This window comes from Temnothorax nylanderi, unplaced genomic scaffold (genome assembly GCF_030848795.1).
Source record: "Temnothorax nylanderi isolate EJ_2023f unplaced genomic scaffold, tnyl_v1.0 TNYL_tig0027_pilon, whole genome shotgun sequence".
In the NCBI taxonomy this organism is placed as follows: Eukaryota; Metazoa; Arthropoda; class Insecta; order Hymenoptera; family Formicidae; genus Temnothorax; species Temnothorax nylanderi.
This window is the reverse complement of record NW_027249089.1, coordinates 1036657-1055867: the sequence shown is the minus strand read 5'-3', so window position 1 is coordinate 1055867 and position 19211 is coordinate 1036657. Positions and strand designations below refer to the sequence as shown.

At 39.8% G+C, this 19211-nt stretch overlaps 5 protein-coding genes across 7 annotated transcripts in view; 3 read left to right on the top strand and 2 right to left on the bottom strand.

Moving 5' to 3' along the window:
- Positions 1–70: 70 nt before the first annotated feature.
- Positions 71–6935, bottom strand: Trxr1 (Thioredoxin reductase 1). 3 transcript variants are annotated; one of them, XM_071701878.1, is made up of 8 exons: positions 5803–6935; positions 2684–2907; positions 2477–2604; positions 1827–2056; positions 1511–1725; positions 1247–1429; positions 707–1065; positions 71–618 (listed from the first exon to the last, which is right to left on the bottom strand). In XM_071701878.1, the coding sequence occupies exons 1-8, from the start codon at positions 6860–6862 to the stop codon at positions 489–491; spliced, it is 2529 nt and encodes an 842-aa protein (XP_071557979.1). In that variant the 5' UTR covers positions 6863–6935; the 3' UTR covers positions 71–488. The 3 variants fall into 3 exon arrangements, with proteins under 3 accessions (XP_071557979.1, XP_071557981.1, XP_071557980.1); XM_071701880.1 differs by lacking the exon at positions 5803–6935 and adding an exon at positions 4052–4639; XM_071701879.1 differs by lacking the exon at positions 5803–6935 and adding an exon at positions 3364–3540.
- On the top strand, positions 3774–9776 carry Sni (SDR family oxidoreductase sniffer). Its single transcript, XM_071701891.1, has 5 exons — positions 3774–3912; positions 4601–4652; positions 8140–8330; positions 8416–8568; positions 8799–9776. The coding sequence occupies exons 1-5, from the start codon at positions 3787–3789 to the stop codon at positions 9021–9023; spliced, it is 747 nt and encodes a 248-aa protein (XP_071557992.1). The 5' UTR covers positions 3774–3786; the 3' UTR covers positions 9024–9776.
- Bcl7-like (chromatin remodeling complex subunit BCL7B-like protein) lies at positions 9024–11678 on the bottom strand. The gene is made up of 4 exons (XM_071701896.1): positions 11404–11678; positions 10808–10883; positions 10615–10720; positions 9024–10537 (listed from the first exon to the last, which is right to left on the bottom strand). Exons 1-4 carry the CDS (start codon positions 11493–11495, stop codon positions 10419–10421), a joined length of 393 nt encoding a protein of 130 aa, XP_071557997.1. The 5' UTR covers positions 11496–11678; the 3' UTR covers positions 9024–10418.
- Positions 11679–11977: 299 nt separating this feature from the next.
- Positions 11978–13496, top strand: LOC139770144 (synaptic plasticity regulator PANTS). Its single transcript, XM_071701893.1, has 3 exons — positions 11978–12819; positions 12904–13068; positions 13149–13496. Exons 1-3 carry the CDS (start codon positions 12772–12774, stop codon positions 13371–13373), a joined length of 438 nt encoding a protein of 145 aa, XP_071557994.1. The 5' UTR covers positions 11978–12771; the 3' UTR covers positions 13374–13496.
- A 1270-nt stretch (positions 13497–14766) lies between these two features.
- The window catches only part of LOC139770131 (uncharacterized), a 53380-nt gene continuing 48935 nt past the window's right edge, over positions 14767–19211 (top strand). The window contains exons 1-5 of the mRNA XM_071701877.1: positions 14767–15656; positions 17981–18090; positions 18240–18445; positions 18621–18809; positions 18904–19047. Coding sequence (XP_071557978.1) covers positions 15475–15656; positions 17981–18090; positions 18240–18445; positions 18621–18809; positions 18904–19047 — 831 coding nt within the window. The 5' untranslated portion in view covers positions 14767–15474. The remainder of the gene's footprint in view (positions 15657–17980; positions 18091–18239; positions 18446–18620; positions 18810–18903; positions 19048–19211) is intronic.

The following is a 19211-nucleotide window of genomic DNA, read 5'->3' as shown; positions in this document are numbered from 1 at the left end:
TACTGGTGAGGAAATCTATTTTTATACATATAAGGAATTGTTTTAAAAGCAATCACTACTTGCAATCATGTCAGTCATGATTTCAACATTTTATTAATATTGATTTATTATTAATAAGCTATCAAATAAGCATCACAATAATTTTTCATCGATGATGCGTATGCTATAATGCGTACGTAAGTTCCTTGGAAAAATAATATATATAAAAAGGTGCTATTAGTGTGACATAATTAAAACGGATCATCTGTTCTCTTTCTGGATTCTATTCTTTCGCTGTTTATTTCATGTAATACTGCTGTATTTCAGCGTATTTCTCGTGTAACGATGGTTATTTCGTACGTAACGATGGGAAAACTGTTTCAGCCAAAAGATATTCGGCTGACTTCTGAGCCACAAGAGTATGGACCGCGTTATCTTCTAATGGATAATCGGTATAAATCTGTGAATGTAATCGAGAAAAGCACGATGGACGATACGCGTTCATCGATCTAACTGCAGCAGCTTTGCGGCTTAGGATCCAAGCCCGAACGTTTAGTAATGGATATGCGCGTAAACTCCTCCGCTACCGTTGGATGTATGCCGACGGTGGACTTCAGTTTCGGTATTGTTAAGCCACATCTGCGAAAAAATTAAATATGAATTATACAGCTCTGAAATTTAACTTTTAAAGAAATTATTGGCGAGTCGTTATGGATCAAGCGCTTACTTAATAGCAGCCGCGAATCCTTGAATTACTTCGCCCGCATTGGGCCCGACAAAGTGCATTCCAAGCACCCTTTCATCGCCGTGTCTAAGCGCGACGACCTTCACGTAACAACGATCGGGGCTCTTCTGGGGTACAAAAAATTCCGTTGGTTTGTAGTACGCGTGAAAAATTTCTATCTCATCTTGCCCGTGAAGCGCGACTGCCGCTTCTTCGCTCAGTCCGACACATCCATATTCCAAAGGACTAAACACCGTCGTCGCTACATTCGTGTAATCCATTTTCTCAGTCGAATTACCATACAACCTTCTAGCCAACAATTTACCCGCGTGTATAGCGACGGGTGTTAGTTCGGGTTTTTTCTGTAACAAACATATAAAAAAATTATTTTATTATGTTGTATTTATATTATGTTACATTAAAATTCTCCATTGTATTTAGCATTATAATTAAATATTAAAATAATAAAAATATTTAAATTGTAAAATTATGTAAATTGTAATTGTTTACGACATGTTTCCGATACATGTTAAAGAAACTTACATGAAGTACGTCGCCAACTGCGTAAATGTTCGGAACATTCGATTGTTCGTTAACCGCATCGATCTTTCCAGTTTCTGGAATAAGCTTCAACCCGGCGTTCTCCGGTTTCAGCTCTTGAGTGAGCGATCGTCGACCGATAGCAAATAAAACAGTGTCATACACATCTTGATGAATTTGACCATCCTAAAAAATTCAAATTATATTACACTCTAATGCAGATTTATTTCTTCATTTGTACGTTTAAATTTGTCGATAAATGCATACCTTGTCGACCCAGTCAACCAGAAGACGGCCATCCTCTTGTTTTGCTATTTTCTTAACCTTCGCCTCATAGATGAAATTCACGCCGCGTTGCTGCATCTCTTCAGCAATGTGTTCCGCCATTTGCCGATCAAATCCGCGCAATACAATCGAACGAGCCATTAACGTTGTATCGTAACCCAAGCCATTAAGAAAGCCGGCACACTCCAGACCAATATCTATATCTCATCACTAAGGAAAATCTTAATTTGCACTTTTACACATGTTACGATAGAAAATCTAAAAACAAATCGTATAAAATTCTATTGAAAAAGGATACATCCAGCACCAACAACGAGGGTTTTTCCTGGAGCCCGCTCCAAACTGAAGATGTCGTCGCTAGTTATACCGTATTCTACAGCACCTGGAATATCAGGATACCTGGGCCTACCACCTACCGCGATTAATATGTCTTTAGCCGTAAAAACTTTTTCCTCCCCCTTCTTGGTAGTTCCAACTACCGTGTGTGCATCTTTGAAGTGTCCAAGAGCATTGAAATACTCAACTTTCCTATAAGTAAATATTTACATAGGTAAATACTTTTCCAAAGTAAATATTTAGATAGGTAACTAACACACTGAGTAAAGATCTATTTACACATATCCGTGACATATCAGTGATGATTATTCACACATATCCTTACAGTTTGATCAGTTTGAATTCAGTAATTTTCAAAATGACTCAGTTTATGGACGATGAATTGGCAATGATTGCCATAATATATTGCTATAATAACTTTTTTTAAGTCAAGTCGTGGATTTGGATGGAAATAAAATATTATATTAAACGTAATTTTACAGGATATGTGTAAATAAACTTGTGTAAAGAAAGTAAATATGGTACCAATATGAATATAAATAAATACATGAACAAAATTAATAATACAGACATGAATTAATATGTAAACAGAAAAATGAGAAAACGACTAACTTTGTTCTAAGCTCGACACGAGTGACCCAGTTCACAGACTTGACATGATTTTGTACAGAGGTTCTCAAGGCTTCCCAATCAATTTTCACAGTCTTTGGATCTAGCTGCCAACCGAACGTTGCCGCTTCCTACAAATCAGACAAGTCATAAATCAGATGCGAATCATTTACATCACTTTAATCGCCACAATTAAAAACGTTTGCATACATGAATAGCTTCACCGAGCAACGCAGCTTGATGCATGAGTTTCTTGGGTATACATCCCACGTTGACGCAGGTACCACCCAAACCCCAAGTGGTACCAATCGGAGAGGGAGACACGTAATCCAAAACTGCGACTTTCGCTCCCAGTCCCACAGCTTCTTTAGCTGCTGCCAGACCTCCAGATCCTCCACCGATGACCAAGAGATCGTACGTGTAACCCTGATCCGCTGAAAGACAATTTCATCTGTTATACCATGTATAAGATCTCTTATATCCATTTCTATCAATACAGATTAACTTTAATCTCTGTTTAACTTACTTTTTATCTTTTTCTAATTCTTAGAACTAAGTAAAGATAAAAGATATGTTAAACAGAGATTAAAATTAATCTGTATTGATAGAAATGGACTAATGAGATAAATTCTCCAAAGTTAAGCTTTACACAGCGTTGTAAAAAAAATGAAAAAAAATTCAACGGACAACGCAGACGGCTAGAAAATATCATGGAAAGACGTCTCAGGTATCGACATCTGTCATCCTTGGAATTATGTCACGGTAAACTGATTTCGAGAATCGTTCGGGTCGTTTGAGTTGGCGCGCGCGAGCCGGTGGCGCAATTTTTACATAACGAACCGCAATCGCGATTACTCCGATCGTCCGGATTGTCCCGCCGAGACACTCACTGCACATGCAGGCCATCGCGCTTCTGCCGTAGACGAGACCGAAGTCGCATCCAGCGAGGGGCGTCTTCTGCCGGCGCGCTAACCCAAGCAGCTTGGCGCTCGCGGGCCGAAATGACACGAGCCGCGCGAACACCGTCAGTGTCGCCATGATAATCGGCGACATGCAATTCACGTCTTACGATAGTCGGAGCACGTGACGTCAGCCGTCAGTGACGCGCCGCGCCGCGCCGCACCGCACCGCACCGCGCCGCGCCGTCACGAAAGTGATAGTGAGGTCGCGAGACGCGCGTGTCGTCGCTCTATCTACTTTCTACTATACTACTAGTTCCGTACGCGCACCCCGCGCTCCGTCGTTTCGTTCACGTCGACGACGCTGGTCTTGGTTATCCGGGAACAGAGTCAACCGAACGCGAAGCGAACGCGATGAGATCGATCCTTATAACCGGTTGTAACCGCGGCCTGGGCCTGGGCCTGGTGCGGCACCTGGTCGAGTCGCCGAGGCCGCCGGAGAACGTCTTCGCGACTTGCCGCGACGCGAGCAGGGCGACGGTAAGGCCGCGGGGCGGGGCGGGGTATGTTTAATTCCATTAATCGATTAATCCATTCGTCGACTCGCTCAGCAGAATTGTCGATTGTCGCGCGTTACGCAACTTTCACACGTGAGAGAACGGTATACATATATACTTACCGATCGGCGCCATCGCGACTCTCTTTGCTCCTCGCGCGAAGGAATGAATTTTTTCTCCCGCGATTTGTCCTCGCGCCGTAATAAACCGTAACGTCAAAGCGTCAAGGTCTCTCTGCCGTTCCTCACCGAACTCGATTCGAGCGACCGGAGCGACGGTTAAAGTCACAAGTCACACTGACACCGACGGACGCTTTCTCGTAACCTTAAGCGCATCCGTCACCGCCATCTATTATACCGTTCCTCTCTCGTCGTCCTCCCGGTCCTCCTCTCTCCTCGGTTTTCCCCTTCCGTCGCCGCGGTTTCGCGCGGTGAGTCAGCGAACGCGATTTATACTCGATTACCGGTGTGCGTCGATCGTTGCGCAAGCAACTCCGGCCGGCCGAATCGGAGCATCTGGGACCGGTTTTTCACGTTATCGCGCTATACGTGATCTCGTTAAACCGCTGTTGAGAGATAATTGCGACGGACCTTTTCGTCTCCCTCGTCTCTCTCGTTTGAATCGCGTTTAAACGGAAAGAGGAGAAAGAAAAATGAGGGAAATCTTTGCAGGAGTTACGCGCGCTCGCCGACAAATCGTCGATCGTACAAATCATCGAGATAGGTAAGTTGCCAACTTCTCGCTGTTCTATTAATTGTTCGCTATAAGTTCATTTTGCTGGGTTGGCGCGAGAAATTTGAATCGCCCCGCGAAAAGTTCTCTTGTTTATCGTCGCAATGATGTTGTTGTGAAAGAATTACCGCGAATGGGATGATTTGCAATTATATCTGAAATTTCTCAAAACTTTGATAGTTCTTGTAGACTGTGGGATTCTTTCTCAGAAATATCAAGAATGCGCATATATAACGATATCATTCCGTAGCTTCGATATTGTTTTCGACGAAATTCCAGTTCTGCACACGTCAGAACTTGTTTAATGTTGAAAATTAACATTGTTGTAAATTCACGTTTCCAGATCTTATTTCGTAAGGATTTTTGTGCCGGACTTAAATAGATTTTAGTCTTAATACCCTTTGCACTCTGTAAGAAATTCAACAATTCATTCCAATAACTCGATAATTAAATAAAAGCTGTTCATTTCCGAAAATAAAGTTGAATTTTATTATGACGCATCGTCATATTTATATGTATATATATATATATACATATATATAAAGATTTAATAACATAAAAAAATACAATAAACTCTTGGAAGTATCCATGTCGAATATAACTCGACATTCAAGTTGCTGGAATGAAATGTGATGTCGAGTATAAAGCGAGTGCAAAAGGTTAATATGATCCAATTTGCGGATTACTTTGTAAAGAATGAAACTGCATTATATTGCAATAATGTTGTACTCAAATGTAGCTGAAGTATCGTGTTCCAAAATAAACATTGAATTTTTATTTTCTTTTATTCATCATGAACTTCAATAATTCGAATTAAACGAGAATTGATTGTCGATTTCAAACTGGATTTCAATTAAAAGGAGATTCGTATTTGTAAAAATTTCCTTATTTTTACTAAAGATTCGTACCGTTCTCTAGATCAAGCGTCGAAAACAACTTAAAAATACGCATAATTTAATTTTTGAAAAATGATGCACAACTGGTTATACTGGTTATACCGGTTGTAACATGGTGATAAAACGCACAATGATATAAACAATTTTAGCAGGTTGATTTTAGCATAGGAACACGTTATGGTGATTGAATATATATTCGTACGTTACAACATTTCGAAGGTTGAAGAAAAATGCTAATATCTTACCTATGTGTGACACGGAAAGAATATCTTCCTGCTTCTGTTGGTTCTCTATCTCATTGCCGACAATGCTGCCTGTCTCCACTTTGCTCTCCACTTGGCTCTTTATTTCACTCTCGACATCGTCTTCCGTTTTGCTTTCCGTTTTATTTTCTGTCTCGTCTACCTGATCCTCCAGCAGTTTATTCTCCATCTTATTCGCGACATCACCCTCCGCTTTGGTCTCAAGTTTATTCTCCGTATTGTCCATCCGGTTTTCCACTTTGTTTTCCACTTTGTCTTCCACTTCATTCTCGACATTACCCTCCGTCTTGCTCACTTCTTCATTCTCTGCTGTGTCTACCTGGTTCTCCACTTTGTTCTCCACCTTATTCTCGATGTTATCTTCCGTTTTGGTCTCCAGTTTATTCTCTGTCCCGTCTATCTGATTTTTCACTTTGTTTTCCACTTCATTCTCGATATCACCCTCCGTGTTGCTCATTCGTTTATTCTCTACTTTGTCTACCTGGTTCTCCACTTTGTTTTCCACCTTATTCTCGATGTCACCCTCCGTTTTGGTCTCCAGTTTATTCTCTGTCTCGTCTATCTGATTTTCCACTTTGTTTTCCACTTCATTCTCGATATCACCCTCCGTGTTGCTCATCCGTTTATTCTCTACTTTGTCTACCTGGTTCTCCACTTTGCTTTCCACCTTATTCTCGATGTCACCCTCCGTTCTGGTCTCCAATTTATTCTCCGTCTTGTCTATTTGATTTTCCACTTTGTTCTCCACTTTATTCTCGACGTCGTCCCCCACCTTGTTCTCCGTTTTATCCTCTATCTCACTGTTTGCCTGGTTCTCCACTTTGTTCACCACTTCAGTCATCTCAATACCACCCTGCGTTTTGCCCCTATTCTCCACATTGCCCTCAGTTTTGTTCTTTGCCCTGCTGCCCACCAGCCTCTCCACTTTATTCCGCGCTTTGTGCTCCTCGGTTTCTCGATCGCTCGAATCAGAATCGACGGTTTGCGATTTTTCGCAACAGATCAACCACGCTTTCGCCTTATTCAGTTTGCGTGCTTTCATATCCGCGACCGTGCACCGGGCAGATGCGAGACGAGGAAAAATGAAATTATACGATCTAGAACGTCCAGAGCGGCACACGTCGCGAATATTCCTATCGTAGGAAAAAAAAACACGATTTTGCCGAGTCGGTGCTGATCGATACGTGCTATCTGATAACACCTAGCTCCAGAGTTTTCTAACGTTAAAGATGGATCCTTTCTTCTTGCGCGCGAGATAAAGAAATCAATTTTCACTCTTTATCGGCGCGTGATATGCGGTGATTCGTTGAAATGCGATAATGAAGAATATGACGATAATGAGAATTATCGCATTACTTAGAAAGTTGAATTAACGCATAACAGAAATATCTCTACGTCACGTCTCGCGTGTAGTAGCTCGCAAATCGATATAAAGCGTTCAACAAAACAGCATGTGACATATGAATCATATACTTATTTTTTAATAAATATAAAGACAGTCGCGAAATTGCCTCATTCTTCAAAGTCTTTTAATTCCCTTATACACTATTTGCCGTCTTTTGCGCTTAGCATTGCGCCAAAGTGAACAATTCTTGCGACGTGACTAGCACTTTAGCAGTCTGGAAATCTTTAAAAATATCGCACGATACGGACATGTTTTTGTCATTTGTTCCTTTGTCTATCTTATAGATATTATGAAGCCGCGTTTTGACGCTTTCAGCGCTGAAAGCATCGCTCTATCTTCGTTTGTGCAACGAAGACAGAATGGTGCTTACAGCGCTGAAAGCGTCAAGACGAACTCAGCCTAAGATGAAATAAATATTAAGGATAACTTAATTGAAATTTTCTTAAAAAAAAAAATTTAACGCATATCTATCGGACCAAGCTTGTAGCAAAATGTATTACTTTGAAGTTCCTGTGACACAAATTTTTCCAAAGTCTTTAGATTATGAAACTTAATTAATTAATGTCAAATTTGTGGCAATATCTGTTTTCTCTCTCCGATTTTATTATAAACTAATTACGAATTATATTTTAACTTTATTATAGAATGTAAAATCGAAGTAACAGTAGAATTTATTTTATTTTATTACAATCTAATGGAGATATAAGAAGTGCTGTGTCAGGCCATTATGTCAGTAAATCCTCATTGATACATGCCATATGTTCTGACAAATGCTTGTGCATAATACAAGATAACCAGGTTTATCAAAAATTTATCGCGCAAGGTAAAACAAAACTTGAACTTTTCACAAACGTACATGTAGCGAGTTCGAACATCGATTGTTCGTGAAATAACTTTACATTGTCTTTTCCCAGATTTAACAAACACGAATAGCTACGCGAGGGTCGTGGACACGGTCAACGAAAGGGTAAATGGCGCTGGTCTCAACGTTCTGTTCAACAACGCTGGTATTTCCAGTAAATTCACGCGTCTTGGCCTCGTGAAGAAGCAGCAGATCACAGACGGTTTTCTCATAAACACCGTGGCACCGATTATGCTGACAAAAGTACGCCCCTACAATCATTTTACATTTATGAATTTTACATTGACGAATTGCGTCGATTCGTAACTGAGGAAACAATTGATTCAAGGCTTTCCTGCCGTTGCTGAAGACGGCTGCGAAAAATTCCGAGGATAAAACGGGATTAAGCGTGAGAAAAGCAGCGGTTATCAATATGACGTCTATCCTGGGCAGTATTGCTGAAAATAACGACGGTGGTTTTTATCCTTATAGATGCAGCAAGGTAAAACTTCAAGCTCAAGATGTGCATTCTATTGAAATACATAATTGCGTTTAATAAAATTTGTAGAGCGCTGTTATTACTTATTATGTACAACTTGAAAATGTAATTAACTTTTAAAGAATGTGAAACCTACATTACACTCTGGAATTAATCAATATGTATCTTACATCATTAAGCACTTCAAATAACTTTGCAAAATATCTTATCTAATCTCATTTGGGATTAAACAGGCGGCACTTAACGCGGCGACAAAATCGATGAGCATCGATCTGAAAGCAGACGGAATTTTAGTGGCGTGTTTGCATCCTGGATGGGTACGCACCGATCTAGGCGGCAGCAACGCTCCGATGGACGTCGCCACGAGCGTCTGTTGCATTCTGGATACCTTGAACTCGTTGACAGAAAAACAAACCGGTTGTTTCGTGCAGTATGACGGTAAAATATTGCCCTGGTAATAGTGCTCAAGTAAAATATTTAATCAAATGAAATTTTTTATACATGTTATATATATATACGAATTTTTAAATACTTTAAATTAATATTAAATGTACATCATTTTTTGTAAAAATGAAAACCATAAATATACATATATTTTTATTTTAAAAATCTCAAAAAGGAGAATATTCCTCAAACTTTATGCGACTTATGTGATGAAATTTTGACTTGATGTTTCATTAAACAATTTCAGTGGAAATATTATAAATTAGATATTTCCACAAATCACACGCACTTTCTTACATTTTGAAATACTTGCTATAACAATTAGCGAGAATATCTTTGTATCTAAAGATATTCTTACTAACTTTTATATCTTTATACAAACATACTACAAATGTATCGTAATGTTTTCATATAAGCGATGTATAGTATGCACTGATTAAGAGGTCATTCAACTATTTTATTCGTATGAGCCCAAGCTTATTTTGTACATGTCACGGTGCTATAACGTAACGCACAGGAATGCAAGTTCTCCTATAGTATCAATAGAAAAAAAATGATATTTGAGATATATACAATGATTTTTATGGACTATCAGAAGCGTGAATTATGTTTGAAGGTAAAATATATGTATATGTATGTACGTGTTTTTTCAGCACTTGACTTATTGCAAAATTAATTATAATACCGATTGATTATTTTGCAAGGATAATCCTTGATACAACCATATATCGTTATAGCGAGAAAAATATAGTTTTGAAAGAAAATAATACTGAAATGTTATTACACAATCGTGGCGAATGTACAATCCGCCATTATCAAGCCTTTTCTTTCAAAGGCTATTATCAAGCCTTTTTCAACTTTTCAAGTCTATCATACCCCCGAATTTTTGAAGGGTTATGCGATTGATTCGTAGTCGACAGATCCCAAGTTCGATTCCAAGTTTCACCCTATGCATACAATAATGGATTTTATAAGCGATGGATTCAAGATTTAAAAATTTGATGTAAAAATAATATACATACATACATAAACGGATTGATCACTCGCCTGATTTTATTCTAGTCAATTAGCCGATCATTGTTTCTAGTTTCTAAATTCAATGAGGAAATTCGTAATAAATTCATATGTAAAAAAATAAACTCCGTTATACATAATTCAAAACGTTTCATAGGATTGATACTATTTGTAATTATATAAGTATATATTTTGTATATATATTTATATATTTGTATATATTATCTATATCTCACTAAATTTAGATGAAACCTAAAAGAGAATCTTTTCTTGCAGTTCATCCATTATTGAGAGGTATGACTTAACGTAAAATTATCAAGTGCAAATTCATTCACGAAAGAGATAGATTCCTAAATGTGTCCCTATATGTTGGCGGTGATGCTGATTGTAGGTCGTTAGTCAGTCTTCAATCTCTTGGGTGCAGGTTCACTGTTTTGAGAATTGGAGTCCTCCGAAAAGCCCAGGTGTGCAGAGAAATCTGTAAGTCCTTGGGAATCGCTAACGGTGGAGAAACCTAGCGTGTCAGAAAATCCATATTTTGTTAATCCACAACAATAACGCCATCACAAATCATCAACACCAAACACTCACACGTATTGGAATCTTCTGTAAGTCCAAAATTAGAATTTGATGACTCTATCCCTCCTTTTCTTGGTAAACCATTTTCCTTGTCGGAAACTGTCTTTCCTTTTTTCTTCTATAAATTAAAACATGTTCTATATTTATACAATTATCTGCTTTGGTTGATTTTAATCAGCATAAATTATGTTCTTGCGTGAAATACCTGATCGAGTGTCGAGATTGGAACCCATTTATATATTTTCATAGTTGTTTCTCCTATTGTAACCCATTTCTTTTCCCTGCGATTATATATACATTCTGTTACTTATTTTCATATAAATAACGATTTTAATAAAATATAGGAGCAAAAACATCTCTTATGCAATAAGAGGTGAAAGAAAAATCTTTTATTTTTCGTAACAAAACTATATATTATTATACGTTTGTCCTTGTTGCTGTGACAAACTTTATCACTCTATCTAAAGCTCAGCTATGAAATCGGCAACCGAACTGATCATGTTCTCATTCAAACGCTTATTTTTAAGCAAGTTAAAAGCTTTTATCGAGCAGTTTCCACATAATTTTATACTCGAAACGGGTATTTCAACTATGAACATTAGTGAACCGCCTTGCAGTCTTTCATTAGTATCTTTGGGAGCACGCCCTTCGACAATTAAACAAAACCAAAAGCACTTGTTACACTTTTACGATCCGTGATTATCGTCCGAGAAATAAGCGACAAACACACGAGACCCGGCGATTCTCCTCGTCCGCCTTTTTCTCTCCCTTCGATCTCCGACACGACACAGGAAAACTTACCAATGGCGAACTTTATCAACTACTTGCATCACACGTTTAATGTCATCCTTGGCACGACTACGAGTCTCCGCGCGCACTGACCGCGACATCATGTTATTGTTCGCGCGCGATTAAATCACCGGTAATTGATTATCACACCAGTTACACGGCACCAGAGGTACCGGGACATCCGCGCGCGAGCAGCGAAGAGGTTAGGAAAGTGACAGAGACCCGAGAATCTCTTCACCGCCGCTTCTTCGACAGCCGGAGCCGGAGCCGAACGGGCCGAACCCCGAACCCCGAACTCCGAAGTGTTTTTCGATTTTCGCAATTGTCACTCGGCTTTACAGACCTAGGGAATTTAATTTTATACGTACACTCGCGAACAGAAAGACTCGTGGCGCGACCAATTTCCCCAGAAATAATCGACTGGGCGTAAATCGAACCAATCGGAGCGCACTTCAGTTAGCGGCGCGAAGAAGATTCTTTGACCTCCATTCTTTTATTTTTAATTATTAACTCGGAGTTAATATATTTTGTTATTTGTTATTTAAATGAAGATTATTGAAAAGTATTATATTTTATACTAACAAAGATATACCACCCGAATGTTCGCGTGAAATATCTTCGACTTCGATCAAATTCCAGTTTTCCTGATCGATCGATTGAACCGGCATGGCAGAATCGTTGTCCTCACAAAATAATACAAATTTGAAAGTTAATCGTTGATTAAATTAATTGGAGTTTGATCGAAGTCACATAAATTAAACATAGATGCAGAGAAAAGTCGAATATTAGATAATAAGTTATGCAAGTTACATGAACTGCCTTCGTTGCATTATTCGCATTCAAAGTTGCATTTTTTTTTTAAAGAAGGGCTTGAGAACATATTTAAAAAATTTGATTGGCAATGCTCTAACTTACTGCTATTTATTATTTGAAAAGTTATCAATCAGCAGGCAAACGTGAATTGAAAATATAGAATTATTACACATGTTGGAAACAAATATAAAATTCGTTCCAGGGTCCAGGGTACCTATTCTTGAAATTATTCGTTATGAAACAAATACGTTTATGAACGAAAAGGTGCATTAACTGGGTCCCCATTGGCGCTAAACTAGGAAATACCCACCTTTTTATTCATAAACGAATTCGTTTTATAACGAACGATTTTAAGAATAGGTACTCAGAACTTCTTTTCATATTCAAATAAACCGCAACAATGGTCGAATCCGCACTTGTATTGACGCATGTCTGACCTAACCTATACCTAACCTAACATCGCTTGCGTTATTTAACACTCGTGCTGCGTGTCAGGCACGCGTCCGGCGAGCAAATAGGCGATTTTATTTTTCTAAAAGAGCTCAAGACTGATATATCTTGGTGAATATGGGCGAAGCGAAAGAAGAGAAACCACCTCGCGAGTACGAGTGGATGGTATATGATTGCATCTCCGTTCATATCATTTTTCCATAATTTCCATCATATATTTTGTCAATTTTATATTTTTTCTTTCGTCAGGTGAGACCCTGTATGGTGTACAAGGACGAGCATGACGAATGCACAAGTATCAGAGCTCGTTTTCATCAGTACTTCATTTTCGGCGAGATGCTCGACTGCGATCAATGGAAGACCGATTATCACAACTGCTATCAATGGCAAAAGTACAAATCGGAAGAGGCATATGTACGCAGGTTGCTACGCGCTTCTCGGCGATGACGCGTCTGAATGTAACGCGATGTAATACCGGAACGAAATCATTGCAGGACGAGTTGATCAGGAGCGAGAAGGAACGCAGAGCGAAACGATTGCACGCGCATTATCAGAACAACGTCTGGGAGAAGAGGGAGAAGCCGCCAGAGAACTGGAACACCCCTCTGCCCGAATGGATGCAAAAGGCGTTCGAGAACTCGTATCTGCACATACGAAGCCAAGAAATAAAACAGGGCGCAGAGGTATCCTCTCTTGACACGAGATGCACTATATTATAACAGCGGATCTCCTATTAGGATTAGGTGTAGTCCGTGTACATATATGTATTTATTATTTAAGCTGAGTCACGTGTGTACAGCGATATATGTATGCAAACAATAATAATATTAAGTGAAACAAGATTTTAGATATATATAATCGATTAGAGAGAAAAAAACCGCTGTTTACGATCAGGACTGAATCTCGGTAGTCTAATAATAATATTGTATGAATTTTAAAATTCTTTAGAGTGATTTAATAAGGATACTTATTAGCATCAGAATTTAAATTCGATTATCGATTCAAGTATTTAGATTTACTGTTCCAACTATATTTTAAAGACAAAAAATTGGCGCGCAGTTTATTGAGAGAGAGTTTGGAAAAAATGTACGAAATTGTTACAATATTATTGGACTACCAAGAGTCCTGATCGTAAATGGCGTTTTTCTCTCTAATTGTATGTATGTAAAGTTTTGCAAAGCCTGTGAGTAAATATGAAATCCTGACGTAACATCAGATATCTTATCGCAAAGCGCGACGAATGGCTCGAAACGGTCGATTGCAAAAGCACCGACAGATGCTGAAAGCATCTGTTTCCACCCCCCTTATCAATTTAATTACGTATACTATTGTTGGCTTTAATTTGAGACCGTGTTTCAATCGACATCATTCGGCGCGCAGTTTGCTGAACTGAAAAATACGTACGCAAAAATATTATTAAACACAAAGATACAGTCCGACAGTGCAGGCATATTTCTACTATTGAAATTTTAAGACTTCTCTCGTCAAAACTTGAAGACTCTCAGATTTTTTTAATATGAATTGGAACGTTTTTCAGAAAAACTCACAAAATAATGATCAAATACTTCAGATTTTTCCCGCTAACACATCTCTGTAGAAATGTGAATAATGATATGAGAATTTATCAGAAATTTTCAGGCATACAGATACTGAAATATTCCGAAAATCCTCATCCAACTATTTCTAAAAGTTTGACATATTATTTCAGAATTTTTCATAAATCTAATATAAGAAATTCTTAGAAAATTTCTGAGAAAATATAAGAATTTCTTTCACCAAGGACGGATAGAAACTTGGTGATGAATTTCAATGTAGGTTCTTTTATCATTTTTTAATTTATTCCCGCGAAATAAGCGAGATCTTATCGCGACGAGGCGCGTGCGCGACCACGCGTGCGCGAAATTTGTCCACCTTGAAACCGTCGTGTGGCCGCGACTGCCGCGAGGCGAGGCGCAGAATCTCGCGAGCGGAACGACGCGACGCGGGATCGTTGCGTCGGTAAAGGTCGCGGAAGTCGGACATTCGTGGTCGCCGGGGGAACGCGTCGACTGCAGGTGATCTCTTGGCGCGTCTTCACCGCGGTGAGTCGATCCTCGTCGACTCGTCGATGGGAAAAAAACGGAGACGCGAGCAAGTGGAACGCCGAGGGTTTCGAACGTCGCGGCGCGCGTCCCTCCCACCCTCCCCCTTTCTCACGCTACCTCCTCGGTCCTCCCCTCTCCGTCCCTCCTCGTAACTGCGCCGCTCGTTCTTTCCGTTCCACATACGCGCGTACATGCGTGCGTGAGCGAGTGCACAGCACTCACATACGCGCCCTTCGAACTAACCGAAGCATGTCCCGCTCCCGCGCGCGTCCGTAACTCCGCAGTGGTTGGCCGAGTGTGCGAGACGGTGTGCGCGACGCGGGACGCTCCGCTGAATGAATGACATAACTTATATATAAATATCGCGTATCGGAGTCGCGTGCTGCGTTAGCTGCGTACCCCCCGACTCGGAGTCGACTCGGCGACGGTGCGGAGTACTGCGGAGAGACAGACGGTTGCGCGATATCGACTCCCGCGCGTCGATATACGTTACGCGAGCAAGCCGTGACAGTTACGTTGGCCGGTGCTGGCCGGTGCGCGTCGAACGCGGAGCAACGCTGAGAGACGCGGAGCGCGGAGTAGCGTAGTTGCACGCGCGCGCGCGTAGTTGCGGCGTGCACGGAACGGAACGTCGTAGCAAAGCGGGTGCGGAGCGGACCGAAGGGACGCGGCGTGGCGTCGCGCGTTTGCCTCCTCGCGCGGCACGTGCGTTTACGGGCGTTTAAGGGACGCGACAATGGCCGCGGATTGCGTGGCGGACGGCGACTACCTCGGCGAGTACTCGCGATTCTTCGCCGAGTTCGTCGCCAGGGTGAACCCGGACGATCAGCTGCCGGTGAAGGTGAGCGTCTACGACGTCAACGAGAGCGAGCTCGTCGGTGAGATCATCAGCCTGACTCTACAGTACCTCAATCGAATGTAAGCAGACGCGTTTTGTTGTTCGGATTAATCATCGCGTGGGAGTGGTGATGCGCTGTCACGCGCGCGTACCCGTGTGTGCGCGCGCGTGCGTGTGTGTGTGTGTGTGTATGCGCGCGTACGTGTGCGTTTGCGTTTGACATTTCGTCGGGACGCCAAAAGCCTCGCGGGCTTCGCGGGCTTGTCCGACGCGTGAGACTCCGGTCGCTTTCTGTATTGTATCCGCGAGATGAATTTGACCTTTGAGCAACGAACTCGGGATATCTAGATACAATACTAGAGAGAGTGAGAGAGAGATATTATGTATTTTATTATTGTATAAATTATAACTCATTTCTATAAACGTTAGATTCATGATAGTAACTTAACTGATATATGTTTCGTTCATTTCTAGGAGCGAAGAGAGACGCGGAGAGTATATAGTTTAAACTCTTTCACTAATATTTATATACAAGCAGATTCGAAGATATCGTATACGTTGTCATCTTGGCTTATAGGCCTCTCGCGTATCTGTTTATTTACTCGCGACTCTTTCCCGCGATAAGACTCACGTCTGTGAGTAAATAAAGCGGAACTTATTTCTAACACGCGAAATGTTTAATTAATTACTTTATGAAGAACAATCACAGAAACGGGAATTTTGTGAAATAATTCGGCGACACCGACTGCGACTCGTTTATTTTGGCGTGCCAATTCCAATCGGATTTTCTTCTTTCTCTCTATTGATCCGTTGCCCTAAAAATTGTGATTCTTTTATTAAATATCTATAATTATATCTAGCTGATATTGTACTACTTTATACAGTATTAAGAACAAGAAAGTCGAACGATTATATTTATATAACGCATGAAAAAGTTAAGTATGTGCGCTAATAATTTTGAATCTTCTAATCTTTCATAGATACCTTCTAATATTGTTTCAAGTTAGAGATCTCTATGAAAATATTATTTAACCATGTCCCTTTCCATTTAGACGTTATCACATTCTAAAAATGCATTTGTTTTACATATTCTCAGAAAGTTTCGCGTTCAAAATTAAATTGAGAAAAATGAACACTATAATCTAAAGTTGAGAGGAAAAAATTTAGTAAAACTAGCTGCTAGTGGATTTTTCGCTTATCTCTAGAAATTCATTATATTTTGGAAAAGAAACGAACGCAAGTTCTTTAACTATAGCATTAATAAACATAAAGGCTAACAATGATTTCTCGGAAACTAGTAAAAATTGATATTTTTGAGATACCCTATATATTATGTAGGCATTATTGCAATAGTCTATTTTTATTCTATAATAGTCTATTAAAAAGAAATTAAAAAATGTTACGAAATATTTTCTCCTACAAGTTTCAATAAGCACGATTTGTACCGCGGTTGTAATAGCCGCGCACAAAGATACTCGAGTTCTCTCAAAGTCGCGAGGATACCGTGTGCGATGTGGAAAAAAGTCGACACGCAAAAAAGTTACGCGTAGCTGCACGGTGCATCACGCGAGCAGGAAACGTGGGATTACGTAAGAAATTTGCCATCTCGAACCGCAAATTCTCTGAAGGCGCGAAACGGCTGAGAATCGTCGCGAGATGAAAGCTACTTCCGCGCTGTCGCAGCGCTTATCTACTTTAACTGAAACCGTCACGAGAGAGACTATCACCGCCCATCGTCGTCGTTATCACGTACCAAACAGAAAGGATAAACTGTATACACACGATATATGATAAACGAGAGATAACCGAGTACGCCACGAATGTTCAAGTCCGCTTCTTTTAATTGCGCTCTATGTACTTCCTTATAATTTTTTCTTTTTTCTTCTTTTCTTCTGTAAAAAAAATTCCGAGTATCTACTTATTTTATTTCAAGTGTATGGTGCAGCTGAAAAAGATAGATTTTTCATTAAAGGCTAAAGTGCTGACCAAAGATGCGTACTTAATTTTAGTAATTAAAAGTACAATAAGATTTTCTTTTTTTTTCATTCTTGTTTTGAAGGTTTAATTCGCGGACTTTTTTTATTTTTAATTGTTTATAGATATAAATTATAACTATTAAAAAAACTATTGCTAAAAATTGCTTCCGTATATTTTCGAAAGTTTTTTTTGAAAGCATATGCTTATGAAATTGGTTTCAGTATCGTTTTATGGGATGTAACTATTATAAATTATAACTAATATAAAACTATCGCAAAAAGCTACTGATACCTTCGTATTTTTTGTTAAGAAAAGTTGATTCCAAACTCGTCAAATCGTTCTGCATTCTGTCGTTATGAAATTGGTATCGCTTTGTAGATATTTCTCGGAAGTAAGAAAGACGATAAAAGCATGCGGTTGGTTTCAGATACTGCCCACCAAGCTTACAGTCTTACATCGCACGTCTCGTGATACAAGCGATCAAATCAACATGCAAGAAACAGCCGGAAATCTGCGGACTGAGGCAGCAAGAAAAGAGTAAGTTTTTTTTATGATTTCGTAATACTTTAATAAATATTCACAGAAAATGCGAAATACGAACTGTCCATTTAAAAGATGATGTAGGCAACTCTGATTTCTAACATTAATGATAATTTATACTCAAGATGAATTGATCTTTTTCGCAGCGTACGCGCCTTTGAAGCTCATGCAAGCCGTCACGAACGAGGTGAACGAGATCTGCAGGCGGTATTTAGATAACAGCAGACTGGCCCTCCTGCCACCACCTTCGTCGACGCCGCAAGTGACAGTGGGTGCTATTAAAAATTCCAGAAGAAAAATGGAAGACCGCCACATGATCCTACACGACTTGAATACCATGTTTAACATTCAGGTAGAGATCTCGCTGGCCGTTCGCAATTATTCAGTTAATGATTTAATATAACGCTGAAATAATAAGTGTTAATTTACGCGTCAAAATTTATTGGCAATTATATTCGAAATTAATTTCGATTCGACATTGTCGACGCGCTAATATACGAGCTGATGCGTTAATTTATACTTTGCAGGACGACACTATTGTCGATTACTACGCCGTATTCGACGGCCACGGTGGACAGGACGCCGCGGCGTATTGCGCGACGCATCTACATCAATATTTGGTCGAGAGTGTGCACTATCCTACGGATCCGGAACGTGCGTTGCGCGATGCTTTCCTAACTACCGACGCACAATTCATAGCGAAATCGAGTACACAGGTAAACGTTTTTTACATGAAATTTGTATTTTATTTTGCTCGCTTCTCGCCATAACTCTATAACTCTATCGAGTCGTCATTGTGTTTCGTTACAGAAATTAAACGGTGGTACCACCGTTGTTTGCGCATTGCTGATAAATAAGAAATTGTACATTGCTTGGGTTGGCGACTCCATGGCTTCGCTGGTTACACGCGGCAACGTGAAGCAATTGGTGAATCCTCATCGACCCATGAGAGAAGTAAGTAACCTGGATTTCCTTTTCCTTTTAATAGAATGGAATGAAAAATGTAAGATAATTTCTAATTTTTGAAACATTCTTAATGTTTAAATCGCATATCCAATTGTCTCAATCCTCGAAATATCCCGCTTTTGCAGTAAACTCGCATTCGTATTTATAGTCAA